We start from the raw sequence: 17,166 nt of genomic DNA, 5'->3' as shown, positions 1-17,166 counted from the left end.
TACGTCGCCCCTCACTACGTCAGTCACGCCCATTCTCCTTTGTTGGAGCACTCCTTCACTATCTTGTGTGTTGTGCTTTTGTTGTGTCGTGCTCCTGCGACTGCGTGTGTTATACTGTTCAGTATGGGCGTGACTGATGTAGTGAGGGGCGACGTAGCGATGTGGTATCCTGAACAATTTTAATATTTTTAACGTTTGACAATGTATATGATAGATACATATTTTAGTTATTTTAATGTGTGAACATGGCATGCAATGAACTGGTTTGACGTGGATAAGTAAGCACCTGAAGATGGCATTATTATGCCGAAACATGTAGTGCGAGGGAGAGAAGGAAATAAATGAGTGTATGCACTGCAAGACGGATTAAATAAATCATGTACTATTACCACTTGACAAAGCAGTCGCTGCTAACCGGAGGCTACAAATTATTTAGATATTCAGTGGAGTGGATTTCCATCGCATCATCTACAAAAACAAAATACTGATGATCAAGAAAATTATTTTCAATGTGAGTTTAACCCAAAGCATTCAGCTTGAGTGCCTTTTTTTGACTTCTTTAAGTGTTTACCTTTCACCTCCACATAGGTGTCTCAACTAAAGAGCAACGATCCAATGTAATCTTCCGCATAAAAGAATATAAAACATTACACGTTTATCTGATTTTTCATAGATATTCAAATTATTCAATAGCCTGCAGAAGTCAAATTACTCTGGTTTTCATTTACTTATCATCAATGTTTATTCATGTAAAAGGCTGTACTACATTGCACTGGCAAAGAACTGTTGTCCAATGAACTGTTCTGTAGCCATTTCATATTTCTGGCATCATCCAGGTACAATTTTGTGCCTGTTAGAAATAACATAAAAGGCCAAAATGAAAGTAAACAAATATGAATATTATTATAGTCAGTTCAATATTGTTGGGAACGTTTTTAACATTTCAGCTGGAAATTAGGCTAGTTCCAAACAAAAATTCAATATATTTCTTGGGCTGAGTCAAGGCATAACTGACGAAAAGTCTAAGAATAATGTTTTCATGTCATCTCTTATACCTGGCAAGAACAGACATTTCATGGTGGGAAGATTCTTTTAACACATCCAACAATTAATGGCAGGATTACTTAAATGTTGGTCAGTAAGCCATATGCAGCCCTCAAAGAAAATCTAGCATGGGGGAGGACGAAAATTATAGCTGCCAAGTAACAGTTTTACTGTATGAATATAATGCATTAAAATTGTACTCTGCATTTTCCTGCCTGCCTCTTTATTCAGATTTCATGGTTTATAGGTTTCAAAAATGAAGAATAAACATATCTGCACAATTTGAAAATTTGAGAAACACTACTGTAAATTTAAGTCATCATGCAAGGATCCATTTTCATGGCAGCACGCATCGACTGTGGAGACTGGATGTAGAGGAGGCCAAGGCTCACCCAGGGCTGTAGCGCCAAGTGGTAGGTAGGTACTGTAAATTTAATGCCTATTCTGTTTTCTCCCACATGAAGGAAACCAAACACAATACCTCTTCTTGAAGATATCGAAGCCAGCACTGGAATAAGGACAGCATTTCTATTCAATGCTATCAACACCCCAGAATCTTTACAAAAATTACCTATATCAGACTATATCACTCCTTCGGGTATGACAGTGGCACATGCAAATTTGGCAATCCAGGCTCCAAACACATCATTTCTACTTCTGAGTGATGATAATACACCTTCAAGCTCAGATAGAAAGTCTTTATATCAAACATCAAAATTGGCAGCCCTGTAAAGACAGACTGTTATTGTGATTCCTCAGCTCCCCATTCAGCCTGCAGTCCCCCTTGTGCAAACAGGATATTACAACCCACAGTTATTGGTCTCTTACCAATCCCCTGTTCCAACTTACCCCGCAAGAAGTTCCTTTCCATCATCCTCTGTTGCTTCAGAAGCAGCTGTTTCCCAAGCTGCATAAACTGCTTCAGAACACACTCCTCAAAACCCAAACCCCTACCAACCTGCAACTTCATATAATGGAGACACTCCTCAAAATCCACACCTTAACCAAGCTGATACTTCATATTATGCAGGAAACACTGCTCAAAACCCAAATCTTAACCAAACTGAAATTTCATCGACTGCAGGGAACACTGCTCAAAACCTGAACCTCAACCAACCTGCAACTTCATCTATTGCAGGAAACATTGCTCAAATCCTGAACCCCAACCTAGCTGCAACTTCATCTACTGCAGGAAACACTGCTCAAAACCTGAGCCTCAACCAAGTTGCAACTTCCTCTGTGGCAGAAAACAATCCTAGGAGCTCAAACTTCATCAAGCTAAAATCTTCATCGATTTCTGCTTCATCAACTATGGCAAATGGCCTTAATGCCAAGAGAGGCTAAGCCATATCACATTCTTCTGCTGTCTAGCACTGTAAGCACAAACTATATTCCAGTTACAATGAAGGTGCTACTACCAAAATTCATATCTCAGAATGCAATAGGAGAATGAATATGTTTTGTAGAAGAATATGCATTTTTGCATTTACTTAATATGAAGAGTAAACATTTTTTCTAACATAAGCAAGGTGTTTCAAATAGACCTTAACATAACCTTCTTGGGTACAGTAGTTACTTACCATAATGTAAACAAGCTGCTTTCCCAACAGACTGTAATTATGTGTTTTGTATCATTCTTACAATAAACTGTGATGATTTCCTTAATCAGCATTAATTGGTTTATTTTTATAATGGAGGTATAGTGTGTGTCCTGCAAGACAGATACTGAATCTCTGAACATTATTTTGAAGAAATTCACACTTCAGAGGTTAAAATAATGACACACTGACTGCAAGAGAAATAGTCACCTATCATAACGTTATTCATTTTGTCTGCCAGTACAGAAGTGTAGATTAAACTATAGTGTTTAACAATTGCTAATTAAAACACATTTTATGTTACATGCAGTCATTATTGAATTACATCTCTGTAAATGTAATTAACATCCAAAGAAAGTCATTTATATACTCCCAACTCTTTTTTTGTGTGTGTCAGGAAAGAAGGGCAGACATCTAAATACCTTCGAAAAGTATTACAGTTATAGAATCAGTAGGGATAACTTACATACAAACACAGAACACCCATAATAAGCTACACATGCTCAGCATATTTTGCATGTTGCAGATACTAACACCATATGAGCTATACAAATAACACCTCTTAAGTAAACAAATTTCATAATTTGTCAAAATATATAAAATTAATAATAATAAAAATAATTAACACATCACATATTACAGAAATGTTTCTTCCAGGTTCAACCATCGCATGTTTTAGGTTTTATATCCATTTGTGACTTATTTGCTGACTTTCCCTTTTATTCAATTACCTGTCCCCCTTTGGAAGTACATAGACATGGTAACAGTATATATAAAAATGACAGAACCATATTATTACCAGAATGTTTCCACACTCTGTTTTGATGTCTGTGTCTCAATTCTAGAAACTATCTACATTTTACTTTTTTAGTTAATGTCACATATTCATAAATGACAGTACAAACAAGGTTTGTTAAAACTTGATCTATTTGCTATATGACATATTCTATAGTGAACATGAAAGAATTTTCCACAATACATACTAAATTGTATACTCACAGAATGTGGATTAAAAGATATCCAAAAAAGAACAAACAAAAACACTAAGCAAAAATATCTGAAAGTGTTACAATTAATATAGTCATGACCCACCATTTTAGAGGAGTCAAGGAAGATCACAAACTGTACTATATGATTATATGCAGTAAAGAAAATACCAGTTATACCCAATGATTAATAGCCTTTAAGAGACGGGCCATTTTAATTCCGGTAATGGCGGCGGGCCGGAGTTAATTTAAATGCCCGCCATTGTAGAGTATTACAAATTGTAAGCATGTTACTGAAAATGCTGTGATTCCTACAATTTTTGTGATAAACGAACGAAATAAATGCTGCTTTTATCTAGAAAGAATATAGAATCAGATATTGAAATTTACAGATTTTAAAATTTGTAAAAATTGTTACACTGATTCCAAAAAAAAAATTTCCCAATTTTGAGCGTCTGCCCACAAATATGCATACAGTTTCTGCACAAAACGTTTCTGCAGTATAAATGCATGCTGCTGACATCCTGTCTTACTATGTCTTATCTGGCAAAAGGGGAGGAAGTGTGTGTTTGTATTGCACATTCTCCAGTTACATCGGAACCTTTCTGTATGCACGACTATGGTCAAAGTCTTATCGTACTTTGTCCTTCAGAAACTCTGACTGTGTATGTCTTGGACTAGCCACACAGAGGTACTGTTCTTGGAATAGCCCTGCACTGCCCCCTTGCTTCCTTGCCACTTTCAGAGTCGTCTGTACCCGCAGTCTGAATCGGTGTCATTTATACAAGCTGGAAAAATATCCTTCATCCCACGTTCGCCCCACGCACACTCAAGCATGGGAAGTGTATTATCAGCTGCCTCTCAATTTCGGCTTCTTCCATGCGAAATGAGGCCATGGTGGATGGTTGAAATTGCGATGTTTTATAAGCATTACGATTAGAGGAGGCCACTCGACATCACTGACCGACTTCCTCTAATACGAAACTGAGGTGTCGTGTGTGCTCTTTGCGTGGGAAATGGAGTTACATCCGGACAAAGTGCATGAACTGCGAGGTCGGGCTCTGCATTCAGTTAGATGACGCAGGAGGGAAGACTGTCTACTTATAAAGCGGGTGCCCAAAAATAATTTAAGTAGAACAAGAATTTCTATCTTAAAATTAGATTTTAAAACACTGTGCGCACGCATGGACTGTGCGTACCCATACGGTGTCGCACGGCTACTCGGCACAAAAGGTCTCCATACGGTGTTGCTAGGCTCTTAAAGGGTAGTAATATACACTGAAGAATCAGTTTAAAGTTTATTAATAACAGTAATTATATCTGATGTCCTTATTTATTCTCCTATGAAATAACTGCAGAGATTTCCAAGAACAAGTTGAATAACGCTACCACACATTTCCTACGAAATAACTGTTACCTCTTCCTTGATGAAAAATTCAACCACTTCCTCTTCAACATTCTTTGTGTCTGAATCCAGCTCATCTGTGTCAATGTCTGAAAAAGAAGATAATTTACAGTAATTCTCATGAAATACTTATACAGAACATATTCACATAAGTCATAATCTGTAAATGTCTGAAAAAGAAAGATAATTTACAGTAATTCTCAAGAAATACTTATACAGAACATATTCGCATAAAAGTCATAATCTGTAGATCACGTTCAACCAACTAAATACAAGAACTTCAAACCTTTTCTTTATGATAATGTACACAGTATTCATTCATTCTGTACTCCTCCAATGCATACAGGATTCCAAATTGTGTGTCTAATACATATCTGAGATCCTTATTCATACTACTCTTAAATCAGTGTTCTGCCATAATTATATGTTTCATCACAGACTGTCCGCATATGTACCATTCTTACAAAATATCATCAGTATCTGCACTGTAAAGATATTGCACATGAAAATCTACATATAAACTGGCAATATTGTTTCATTTACTATGTCACAAAGTATCTGTTAGTAAGGCCGCGCCATAGCTCAAGCGGTTAGTCACTGGCTTCCCACCGCGGCGGCCCGGGTTTGATCCCGGGTCTGCTCAAGTGGGATTTGTGGTGGACAAAGTGGCACTGGAGTAGGTTTTCTCTGAGTACTTCGGTTTCCCCTGCCAATCTTCATTCCACCAATTGCTCCACAATCACCCTCACCTATCATGTGGGGCTGGTACAAAAGGCCAGAAGTGGCGGCAGTATAAGGGACTTAATCCCACCCCACTAGCAATAAAAATAATAATAATAAAAAAATGTGTTAGTAACATCGATCATTTTTTCACATTTTAAATAAATGAAATATTCTTATGTTTATTGCCATCTGGAGGCAAAGTTGAGATCTGAGTTCTGGAAGGCAGAAATTGGTTTAGTAAATATGAAGATGTACACTTAACATGCACTGTAGTCAGATGCAAGGCAGTGGTAGAACTAACAAAAACAATGTCCACTTGGATTTATACATAATTATCAGTAGAATATGAAATATAAAATATATGACCACCTATAAGAAGTGTATAGGCATACAACAGGAAATTCATTTCTTCCGCTGCTGCTTTTGCAAGAACAAGAATACCATGGTAAAAACATAGAAGGTAAAGTTATCCGTGCTTAACTAATTCAGCACTAAGCCATGAGGGCATGTGGGGGGTGGATGTACAGATCCACGTTTCCTTGACCTCAGCACTAGTTGGAGGTGAGAGGTCAGCTTCACACCCTGGTCACTTTGCCCCTGGTACCCACTGGACAGGAGGTTGGGCAGAACCCAGAACAGGTCTCAACAATGCAGAGAAGTGAAAATTATTGACCTTACCAGGACTCAAACTCCGACCCCTTGGTCATCCAGCCTGTAGCCAGTTGTTATACCAACTATGCTATACAAAGCACAATAGACCACTGTAGGTCGCGGTGCAAGGGCCAAGAAGGCCCACCCCTAATACAATCATTCATACAATTATGCTATCCAAGGCTCCACAAGAATACCATGATAACAAAATAAACATCTGCAGATTGCATTAAGTGGTAAATTTTGGTAATATAAATCTGGGGGGCACTGTTTTATAAATACATTATCTGCACGTTTAGAACTCCAAGAATTATAGTCACAATTATAATTAAATTATAATACATCCCCACACTATATCAAAATGACTTCCTTGTTATTACATATTTTGAAAATAATGAAATTTTATTGCAGATAAAATAATAAGCAAGCAAATACAGCAATCCCTTGCCAACCATGGTTTTCCATCTGTATCCAGTTTTTCCAACTGCAAGACAGTAAACTCGCCACTATATAGTATGCACATAGGTCAGTCAAAAAGTTCCCGGAATTCCCCTGCAGATGGAGAACGAGCAATAAGATAGTGCACACACTGTTGTGGTGGGAAGCTCAGCATGTCTGCTCGCAGGCGCAACAGGTCTGGACAGGTTTCAGTATGCAGTGTCATTACTGTTCCGTTTGAATTAGACGTGAGTGTTGGTCATTCGGCGCAATGTCACAGTTTGAACAGCAACATCAAGTTCATCTGCAAATTGGGAAAATCTGCTTCAGAGACGCTATTGGCCCTGCAGCAAGTTTACGGTGATACTGCACTAAAGAAATCTGCAGTTTACAATTGGTTTTCCCAGTTTAAGAATGGGCAGGAGACGTTAGGGGATGACCAGCACAGCGGAAGACCTTCGACATCCAGAACTGAAGAAATGACCGGAAAGTGCGACAAGTTATTCGATGTGATTGAAGAATGACCATCGCAGAGTTGGCGCAAGAAGTTGGTACTGTTATTGGCCATTTCTACGTGCAAGTTTTGCAGAGGTTGCACAATGCAGTTCAGAGGAAGCAGCGCGACAAGTGGCAGGGACAGCAGTTTCTGCATCACGATAACACACTGAGCCACACATCACTTGTTGTGCAGCAATTCCTCGCCGAGAAAAACATTCCTGTCATCGCTCAACCACTGTACTCTCCAGATCTCGTTCTGAGTGACTTTTGGACGTTCCCTACTCTGAAAATGGGCCTCAAGGGGACACGTTTCCCAACCATGGTGGACATCAAATCAAATGCAACAGCTGAGCTCCGTAAGATTCCAAAAGAAGCCTTCCACCACTGCTTCCAACAATGGCATGATCGATAGAGCAAGTGAGTGCAGTCCAGGCACAAGGGTCCTACTTCGAAGGTGATTCCATAAGCGTTGCCGTATGTCCTACCATTAGAGTGCTGTACCACCATTCCGGGAACTTTTTGACTGACCCTCGTATGTGCAAAGAAGTGTGCCAGTGATGAGAAAAGTTCTTAACCCCCCCCCAAAAAAGAAAACAATGCAAAGTCAAAGTAACACATTTTTGCTTCAGTTCTTGCACAAAAGTTATCCTAGGCAGACTGATGGGTGAAAGACTTCATATATACATACCGTAACACAATCACAAATTCAACCAGCCTCTTTCGTAAAGGCGCCTGAATGAGGGAGGCCAATGGGTAATACCATTTGTGGTAGCTGGGGGAACTACTGTGTGGCAGGTGAATATTTATATGCTACAAATTTGTTTTTTAATAAATTTATAAAGATGCTATCACTTTTTTTTTTTAAATTTTGCTAGTTGAGTGAGTGTTTTACTACCCATTCACCCTTCAATTAACTGGCCCATTAAGAGATCCTGGAGAAAAAAATTGGTCATAATATTTGACTGGTGAGTCAATACTTTTCATTTTTAACAGGTACTTCTGCGGATCACACAAACAAGATACAATTTCCAGAGAATGTTATTACCATAAGCATAAAGCATAAATATGACGATAACCACCTTCTGGGATGAAACAACATTCTACCTGGTAGACAGTTACCAAAGCTGGAGGTACTTGCTACCTCCATCTTCAGGATAGAACCCACCAAAACACTAACAACCATCTAGCAAACAATACAGTATCATATCCCAGAAGACAATAATATTCATATTCACTGAACTGATAACCTCAAATTTCACAAAGGACAAACATGTATATTTCTCCACCCTTCTGTCTGCTTCACAAAAGAATGAAAGAAAGAGCTTTATATTCAGGGTTATGCAAAGAAACTTGTACATTACTTCATGATCATTTAAGTTTCCACAGAATTAGGTCAACAGACTGAATGACAAGACAAGACTAGCAAAAACCTGTATGCAAAAGTCCAGTCTTTCATAAACCCTTGCCACAGACAAGAACTGCTGTCTTGGTTGTTCTTGCAAGTATAGTTCCACCAAAGGACTAAGAGAATTCTCCAGTGTTTAGATACTTACAGACCAGATATATGAATCCACTTTCCTTCCGTAAACTTACAGAAAAATTAAATATGAAAATTAAAATCAGATTTCTTTGTATAATATAGCTATAGAATAAACATCTCTCATGAGTTTTCATTTCATGCATCCTGTTGTGTTATAATATATAATTTCTTTATTAAAACCATCACAACACAACTATATCAAGGTCAGTGCCAAGTCTGGCTCTGCTACATGTTTCGGCTACCAAAAGCCATCATCAGGCAAATACATGGCCAACATACATACACCACTGAACTGCAGTACTAGTAACACTGGATATAATAATATTGATTATCTTAAAATACTTGGCGTTAAGGTACAATAAATTAGATTATATAAAACGAAAGTCATAGTATAAAACAAGATTAAAATTCTTCAAGTGATGCTTTATATCATCGAGTCAGTCATCAGTTTTTGCAATTTTGTTCTGTTCCCATGGACAAATTGGAGTATTCTATATTTTGTGTATATATAATAAACTGTTTTGGAGGCTCGTGATGTAGATGTAGTAATATTAATGTTAATTATTCAGTCAGTGCCTCATCTTACAAAGTATTGTCCATTCTGTAGGGAATGTAAACAACAAGCCAAGTATTTCAATATAATTAATATTATTGTATCCAATTTTACTAGTACTGCATTTCAGTGGTGTATATATGTTGGCCATGTATTTGCCTGATGGCTTTTGGTAGCCAAAACATGTAGCAGAGCCAAACTTGGCACTGACCTTAATATAGCTGTGTTGTGACGGTTTTAATAAAGTGTATGTGCAATTTACTTACTGTTACGTAATTCAAGACGACGTGTCTTCTCTTTATGCCATTGTTCTAGACGCTTTGCCCGGTATTCTTGGAATTCCTTCATCAGCTTCGCACGCTTCTCAATCAATTCCTAAAATACATGAAACATATTCAACATTCTATGCCTATATTTATGAAAGTACTAATACCTCCATGCACGTAAGATGTACTTATGTAACACTTGAAATATTAACAATGATAGCAGGATTCAATGAAGCTGCAACACCCTTCACATTCAAAATAATGTTACTTTACCAGCTATAGGTACATTCTTCCGTCACTCGCACTATTAAAAAATAAAGGTAGATTATAAGTGGGCAATGTCGCAAACTGATAAATTTGGCAACAACAAACATCACCATTTTTACACAATATATACAGAAGACAATCAACCACTTCTTCAATAGGGTTTTATCTTGTACATGTGTGCTGCCATGTAATTATTATTTATAACTGAAGACTGAAAGCTGGCACTTTGTCCTTATATAGTAGACATGTGTAAGAAAGACTTCCAGTTCAGGATGAGACTGAGTTAGTACTGGGAAAAATTCTGAAAACTGAAATCAGAACAAGAATCTTCTCTAGTAAATCAATTTTTTCGCTATAATAATTTATGACACTAGTAATTTTTTCAGTGTGTTACCATATTAAACCAAATGGACGATGACCCTGCAGTATGAAATACATCTCCACAGAAAGAGTAATTTTATACCACTGCTGCAAACATGCAAAAGAAAATAAATAGTAGGAAACATATTACACATGAAATTTAACGAGTCAGCTTCCTTCTTGAGTTCACTAGCCTTTACTTAGCTACATCATCCTCACTCTGCCCACCATTCCTGTTGCCTGTCTCACATTCCCACATTCTTCCACCTCCATTTCATCAGATATACAACATTTCTTAAACCCTTTAACATCATTAATTGTGGGGTGTCTGATGTCATGGCCTTTATCCACTAGCACAGCAGTTCCACAAAGGGCCTCCTACTTCTCCCAGTGGTACTAGAATACAGTCCCTAACCAAATGCAGTTTCAAATGAGTCCTGAAAGGCTTATTCACTAAAACTTGTACTTCTGAAGTCATCCCTCTACAAACAATCACAAGGTCAGTATTTCCTGATTTTAGGTTATTGCAGTGGTTAATTAAATTACTGATGTTAATTCTGCTCTTGGGCTGTTACACTGTGTGGTTGTGGGCGATGTTGCTGATATCTTTAATGTATGTAATGTAATTTTTCAGGTAGAAGTGTGTAGACTGGTGAGTTTGTCTATATGTGGTATTCTGCTAAAGCAATTGGGGAAGTGGGGAGGGGGAAATACAACTGGGCAAGCATGCACAAACACACAGAGGCAATATTACTAGTGGTGATAACATGAGCATCCTTGTAAAATATTAGTTTCCTATATAAGCATTATTCAATAACAATAAAAAATAAATAAATAAATAAAAAGGAAGGAGGAGGAGAATGGTGACAAATTAATGTGTAACAATTAACTGTTTAGTCGCTGCCAATATTCTACGCAACATGTGCTATCAAGCGAAATTTCATGCTAGCTAAACTGATAACAGTAGCAGCGGTCAATGAAGTGTCTGAGCTGCTCAAACAAGTAGCCTCCTTCCCTTTGTTGAAGGTACATTTTAAAATCTCAATCTGCTGTATATGTTACATTCCAAATCAGAATTGTCCTTGCATTTGTGATGCCACTCAAACACCTTGGTCATGGGCCGTGTCTCTTAGCCATACACCACCCAGATCATCTACCATGTTTTGACCACCAATTTCCCAAATGGTAGCAAAATTTTCAATTTCTCCAATTTGAAAACCTGCACATACTGTACTCTGCTCTCCTCTGATAACTATCATATCTGCTAACAAATGAAGAGTTCTGTTAACTGTATGTTAGAGGCATGCATGAACTGGCTCCAGCCCACATTTCACAGTGCCAACGTGTATTCTCTTTGTTCCCACATACAGAAAAAATTTATATACATATCTTCAATGAACATAAAAACCCTATTGAGTAGTATGTTCTGTCAGCTTTAGAAATGTTAGTACAATATGAATATTCAGCATATTAACTCACAAAACCCTTTCAACCTTGGTGTTAATAGCATGACAGGATGTCTGAAGCCCATTAGTTTCAGAAACCAGAGCATGAAACATGTCGGAGGATACCAGGCAATGCCACGTCACCGCCTGTATATCAGTAATCACACAGACAACAGCACAAAATTTCTGGAGGCACTGTAGCCCCTGACAAGGGTGTAAGAGGGAGGAACATGCCAGACCGGGTGAGCAAGCCTGCTGCTACAAAGTGCCTAGGAACCAAAAAGATGAAGCTGGAGAAGATGATAAAGAGGTTACAAAAGGGGGAGCAAGAAGCAAGGGAAGCGAAATGGCTGAATGTAATCACATGCCTAATATAGTCCTCATTGGAACCCACAGAGTAGTCATTTCCAATGAAAGTACAGAGGTATTATGTGCCTAGAACATTTACAGTGTGTGTCACCACAAAAGATTGATGCATATCGTGGTGTCATTACCGGAAAGTTACTAGATCATATTTTCAGCAACCAATGTCTACCAAAAACACAGCACAATACCAAAGATCTTGTTGAACACACAGAATTCTTTACTTTATAATAGCCCACTCAAGGTAACAGTTCTGTAATCAGTACCAAGGGGTTCTTTTTCTACCATGGATTGTATCACTGAATAGGTGTGAGAATTCTGTCACATCCGTACTGTTCACATCATCAGAGAATGTCGTACTCTCAACATCTGACAGATGGCACTGATACAGTTGACTGTTGCTCTGTACAGGCATAAACTGAGAAATATCTATATTGTTTTAAAATAAGATAAATCAAAGTTATATTACACTCCAAAACTAACAAGAGTCTTGTTCTAAGCGTAAGTACGGTATTAATTTTTAATTGCATGTGTCAGTGCAGTATTTTTAGAGATTTACATTTGAAATTTAGAAAGTTTGGCTAAGGTGTGATATTTCCTTCAACTGTTTCAACACAAAGGAAAGGTGGAAGGTAGGGGGACAGGTATGATGCTAGAATGGACAAATAAAAGGGACTGAAACGGAATGACAGAAAAGCAGTAAGGCGACAGAGGTTCAAAAGTCTGTTAAGACTCTGCATTCCATTTTCAACGGGCAATACACTAGTTGTTGCAATACTGAAGACTTGGAGGCCATTCCATCACTCCTATTAACGCAGTTAACTCAACATAAGGTGAAAACATCACACCCCAAACTGTATTCCTTTCTGACACAGTTATCTCAGAGACCTTGCTCTAAACATTCCCTGTCTATTTGCAATGCTTACTGTGAAATTAAGGAACATGTGTATACTCTTCCCTTCCAACATTCTGATGCAGTAACTGTAATACTCAGAAAAGATTAAGCCATAATTGCCACCACATGTAATGTCTGGGCAAAATAAGTTGCTCATCATCGCACTACAGTATATTGCACTTATCTGAAGAGCCAGACGCTTGAGAGCAAATCTCATTCCAATGCAATCACAATAATCACACAAAGAAAGAGCATGTGATGATTCATATGTTATGAACTACAGGGTGAATCGTATAGAACCGGCCCAATGAATTTGCTAATAATTCCGCAGGTGATGCATATAACCGCTCACAATTGTGACATAATAATCCGTGGGCCGTGCTGAGTCGAATGGTGTGCTCATGATCCGGCAAGTGGCAGCCCTTATGCTGCAAGGTCAAGGACAATCCTGAAACGTGTCTGCAGTGTGCAGGAGACAGTCATGGAGTTCACTGTTGAACAGCGAGTGTTTCTAATGCCTACTTGAAAACAGGGGACACTTTCAACACCTGCTCTGATCACAGCACACAATCCAAGATAAGATATGTGTAAATTACTTTAATATCTGTATGGTATATTTTATATTACAGCTCATTTTGTCGGGCCGGTTCTATATGAATCACCCTGTACATCCATAGACAGTAAGACACCTTCAAACAAATACCTTCCCTTTAGTATTTAAATCATATGGATGGGAAAATTTGCTCCACACAGCAGAAAAGCTGAAGGGTAAAAGCCATGGCACTGCAAATTAATGCTGTGGATACAGAGAGATACTGAAGATGTTGACATGTGGTATGGGAAAACTTGTACAAGATTTTTACTACATATGTATACAAATTACACAGAACTTACTTTTGATGCCCTAGACAGACGCATGCGGTCCTTGCTTTCAAACTGGGCACTATATTTCTTTAAATTCTTCCGAATTTCTTGCTGCTGTTTTTGGCTAAGCAATGATTGAAGGCGAGGCCTCCATTGAAGTGCACAAAATGATTCACTATTAAATCGTTTCAAGATCTTCCCTTGGAACGACCAGATCCAAAAACCTGTATCAACCTGAAATGCAGACAAGAACCAGTAAAAGCTGCTATGTCAAATTTTAAATAAAAAGTATAATTATTAAATATGTGTATAATTGGAAAGGTACACAACTTCAAGACAATTATTGCAAGTATGGCCTTTCAGACAAGTGTGCAATAACAACTGCCTTTCTCCTAACAGCAAAACAGAATAAAATGGAAAGGGCCCAGTACAGTATCAAGAACATACGTGAAGGGTGTGAAGTCAGAGAAATCACTGTTCATAAGATGCAGACAAAAAAATCGAGTGGCAGAACCTCTGCACAACGTCAACGATGCTGACAAGAAGCTGTTAATCATGTAATGCAATTAGGAAGTACAGTGGAGCTCAAATTTAATGTTTTTACTCATTTAATGCTGAAGTTTTAAAGATACCTAGTCAATAACCTAGTGCCAAAGTATTTCAATTTTATTCCTTAGTTCATTCAGTCTTCAAATTCACTGCTCCCAAAAGAAACCTTAAATGGGAGTTTCACAGTCTGATTATGTAGTGTATGTACTTCTCGCCCCTTTACTGATCTTGTGTCTCCCTACTCTATATGAGGGGCAAAGCTCTTACTGTTCATGATTCAGTTGACTGACCTTTGCTTTCCAGCAGGAGACTACAGTGACCACATACCGACCAGTAGGATCCCACTCAACATCAGAGCATGAAAAATGTTCTGTTGAATTCATGATGCTGAAATCATTCGTGTCCACAAACTCCAATGTACCTTGAAGATTATGCAAGCCAGCCAATACAATAAACTGACCAGATGGTGACCAAAACAGTGAGTTGCAGGCTTTCTTCTCGAATCGCCCTGGATCATCAAAATACATCATAATGAATTATAAGACTACAGTACAAAGGTTATGACATGCATAAGAACACCCATTATGGTATACTACAAAACAATAGAGTCAGGTATATAATGCTCTGAGAGAGGAGGCAGGATAGTGCAGTCGGTATAGCAACTGGCTATGGGCTGGATGATCAAGGGGTCTGAGTTTGAGTCCCATTAGGGTCAAGAATTTTCTCTGGGTCCACCCAACCTCCTATCCAATGGGTGCCAGCAACTCTTTCTTCTGGGGCAAAGCGGCCAGGACGTGAACCTGACCACTCACCTCCAACTAGTGCCAAGATCAAGAAAATGTGGATCTATACATCCACTCCCCCACATGCCTTCATGCCATAGTGCTTAACTAGTTAAGCACAGGGACAACTTTACCTTATATAATGCTCTAAGAGATCAGGACGCATAGAATGAAAAGCAACTACATACATGAGATGCATACAAATTAAATTATACTTCCAATGCTCAAACTCCCTAGTATAAAGGCAATGAAAAAGAAACTCGGAAAACAGCCTGCCTAATGCTGCAAAAGCTGAGGCGTTATTTAAAAGATTTGTGTAATTCATTTTAATATAGAGTACTTACTTACTTGCTCATGGAGCTGAGCCCTTCTGGAGGAACCGCCAATTCTGCAGCCACTCAAGAATTTCCCAGCATTTTATGGAACCCAAAGGTTCATTACCCTGTTCACAAAAGCCCTCCACTGGTCCCTATCCTGAGCCAGATCAATCAAATTCACACCATCCCATCCGATATCCCTAAGATCTATTTTAATACTGTTCACCCCCTTATGCCTTGGTCTTCCAAGTGGTCTCTTTCCTTCTGGCTTTCCCACCAATATCGTACATGTACTCCTCTTCTCCCCCATTCATGCTACAGGCCCTGCCCACCTCATCCTCCTTGACTTGATCATTCTAATTATACTTGGAGAAGAGTACAAGTTATGAAGCTCCTCATTATGCAGTTTTCTCCAACCTCCTGTCATTTCATCTCTCTTTGGAATTACAATAATACCTTTTTTATTATATACTGCAGTGAAAAAAAAAATATATATGAACACGTTGTTTATTACTTATAAAACAGCACTCCATCCGTTTAATAGAACATTCCACTGAATATCACTGAATATCTTTGTTATGTCTGTTATAAAGACGTACTTACTGAGGAGGGTTGGTGTCTGGCCTGTCGTGACTCCATAGAAACTGACACTAATATTTGGGCCTTCGCCATGTATAATAGCAAACTTGAAACCAACAGGCTCCCAGGCAAACGCATGGATGGCCTCTTTTATTTCCACACTATCCACTGGGATCTGTTTTTCACGCATGTGGAAAATCTCAAAGTTGTAATACATGCCCTGAAATTTTATAATAGTATTGCACAATTACTATCACTAAAATATTCAATCTGAAATGAGACATAATCTTACAAAAACTTCTCAAAGATATATGTACACATGATAAAATACCAAAAATACTTCAGCATTTCAGTTTAAGTACAGGATAATTTTAATCTTTCCATACTTTATGCTTATCTTCCCATTTAACATTAAATCCAGCTAGAAGAATTAAGACATTGCTTAAAGTTAACAATAATAACATAATTATCTCATTGGCAAGCATAAAACAACAACATACAGAGCAGTTCATATGACAATTATAAAATTTTATTTGAACATAACTTGACCAATCTGCAGTCAGTGAGTCATGTGTTAACATAAACAGACTGTCTCAAAGACTTCCACCATAAGAAGCGAGAAATTTACTTCTGTGAATCACTGCATATTTGTTGAACTCCTGGTTATCCAATATCCAAGTATGTGAAATACTCATTCAACCAGCAAAAAAAATTTCAGACAAAAAATTATGATTTTTATAAAGTTACTTAAATAACCCCCTCGTTGGTGTCTCCACCTTATCATGGTGAGGGGGTTTGAGTATGCCAAGGACACTGAGAGCTATACCAGCGGTAGCATAGCTACTGGCAGGGCCTCCCTTGCTGGACAGGTCAAAGGGTAGGCATCAAACGAAGCGAGACACCAAAAACTGATGCCAGCAGCAGCGTCATCAGTAGCGACTTGAAGCACAGAGCAAATGATGCTCAAGATGGTTAAAGTTCGTATAGCAGCAGGCGTGACCAGAGTGGTTTGAACGGCTGTTGTACTGCGATGTGGAAAGCAA

The 17,166-nt window shown here is 38.3% G+C and overlaps 1 protein-coding gene across 1 annotated transcript in view; it reads right to left on the bottom strand.

The window, feature by feature from the left end:
* Window positions 1–4,766: 4,766 nt before the first annotated feature.
* Window positions 4,767–17,166, bottom strand: part of LOC111868075 (eukaryotic translation initiation factor 3 subunit B) — a 28,440-nt gene continuing 16,040 nt past the window's right edge. Inside the window, exons 9-13 of the mRNA XM_023858447.2 lie at window positions 16,148–16,343; window positions 14,736–14,953; window positions 13,927–14,130; window positions 9,703–9,811; window positions 4,767–5,122 (exon numbers count right to left, since the gene is read on the bottom strand). Coding sequence (XP_023714215.1) covers window positions 5,028–5,122; window positions 9,703–9,811; window positions 13,927–14,130; window positions 14,736–14,953; window positions 16,148–16,343 — 822 coding nt within the window. The 3' untranslated portion in view covers window positions 4,767–5,027. The remainder of the gene's footprint in view (window positions 5,123–9,702; window positions 9,812–13,926; window positions 14,131–14,735; window positions 14,954–16,147; window positions 16,344–17,166) is intronic.

Source organism: Cryptotermes secundus, unplaced genomic scaffold, assembly GCF_002891405.2.
Source record: "Cryptotermes secundus unplaced genomic scaffold, Csec_1.0 scaffold97, whole genome shotgun sequence".
In the NCBI taxonomy this organism is placed as follows: domain Eukaryota; kingdom Metazoa; phylum Arthropoda; class Insecta; order Blattodea; family Kalotermitidae; genus Cryptotermes; species Cryptotermes secundus.
This window is presented reverse-complemented; position numbering and strand designations above follow the sequence as displayed.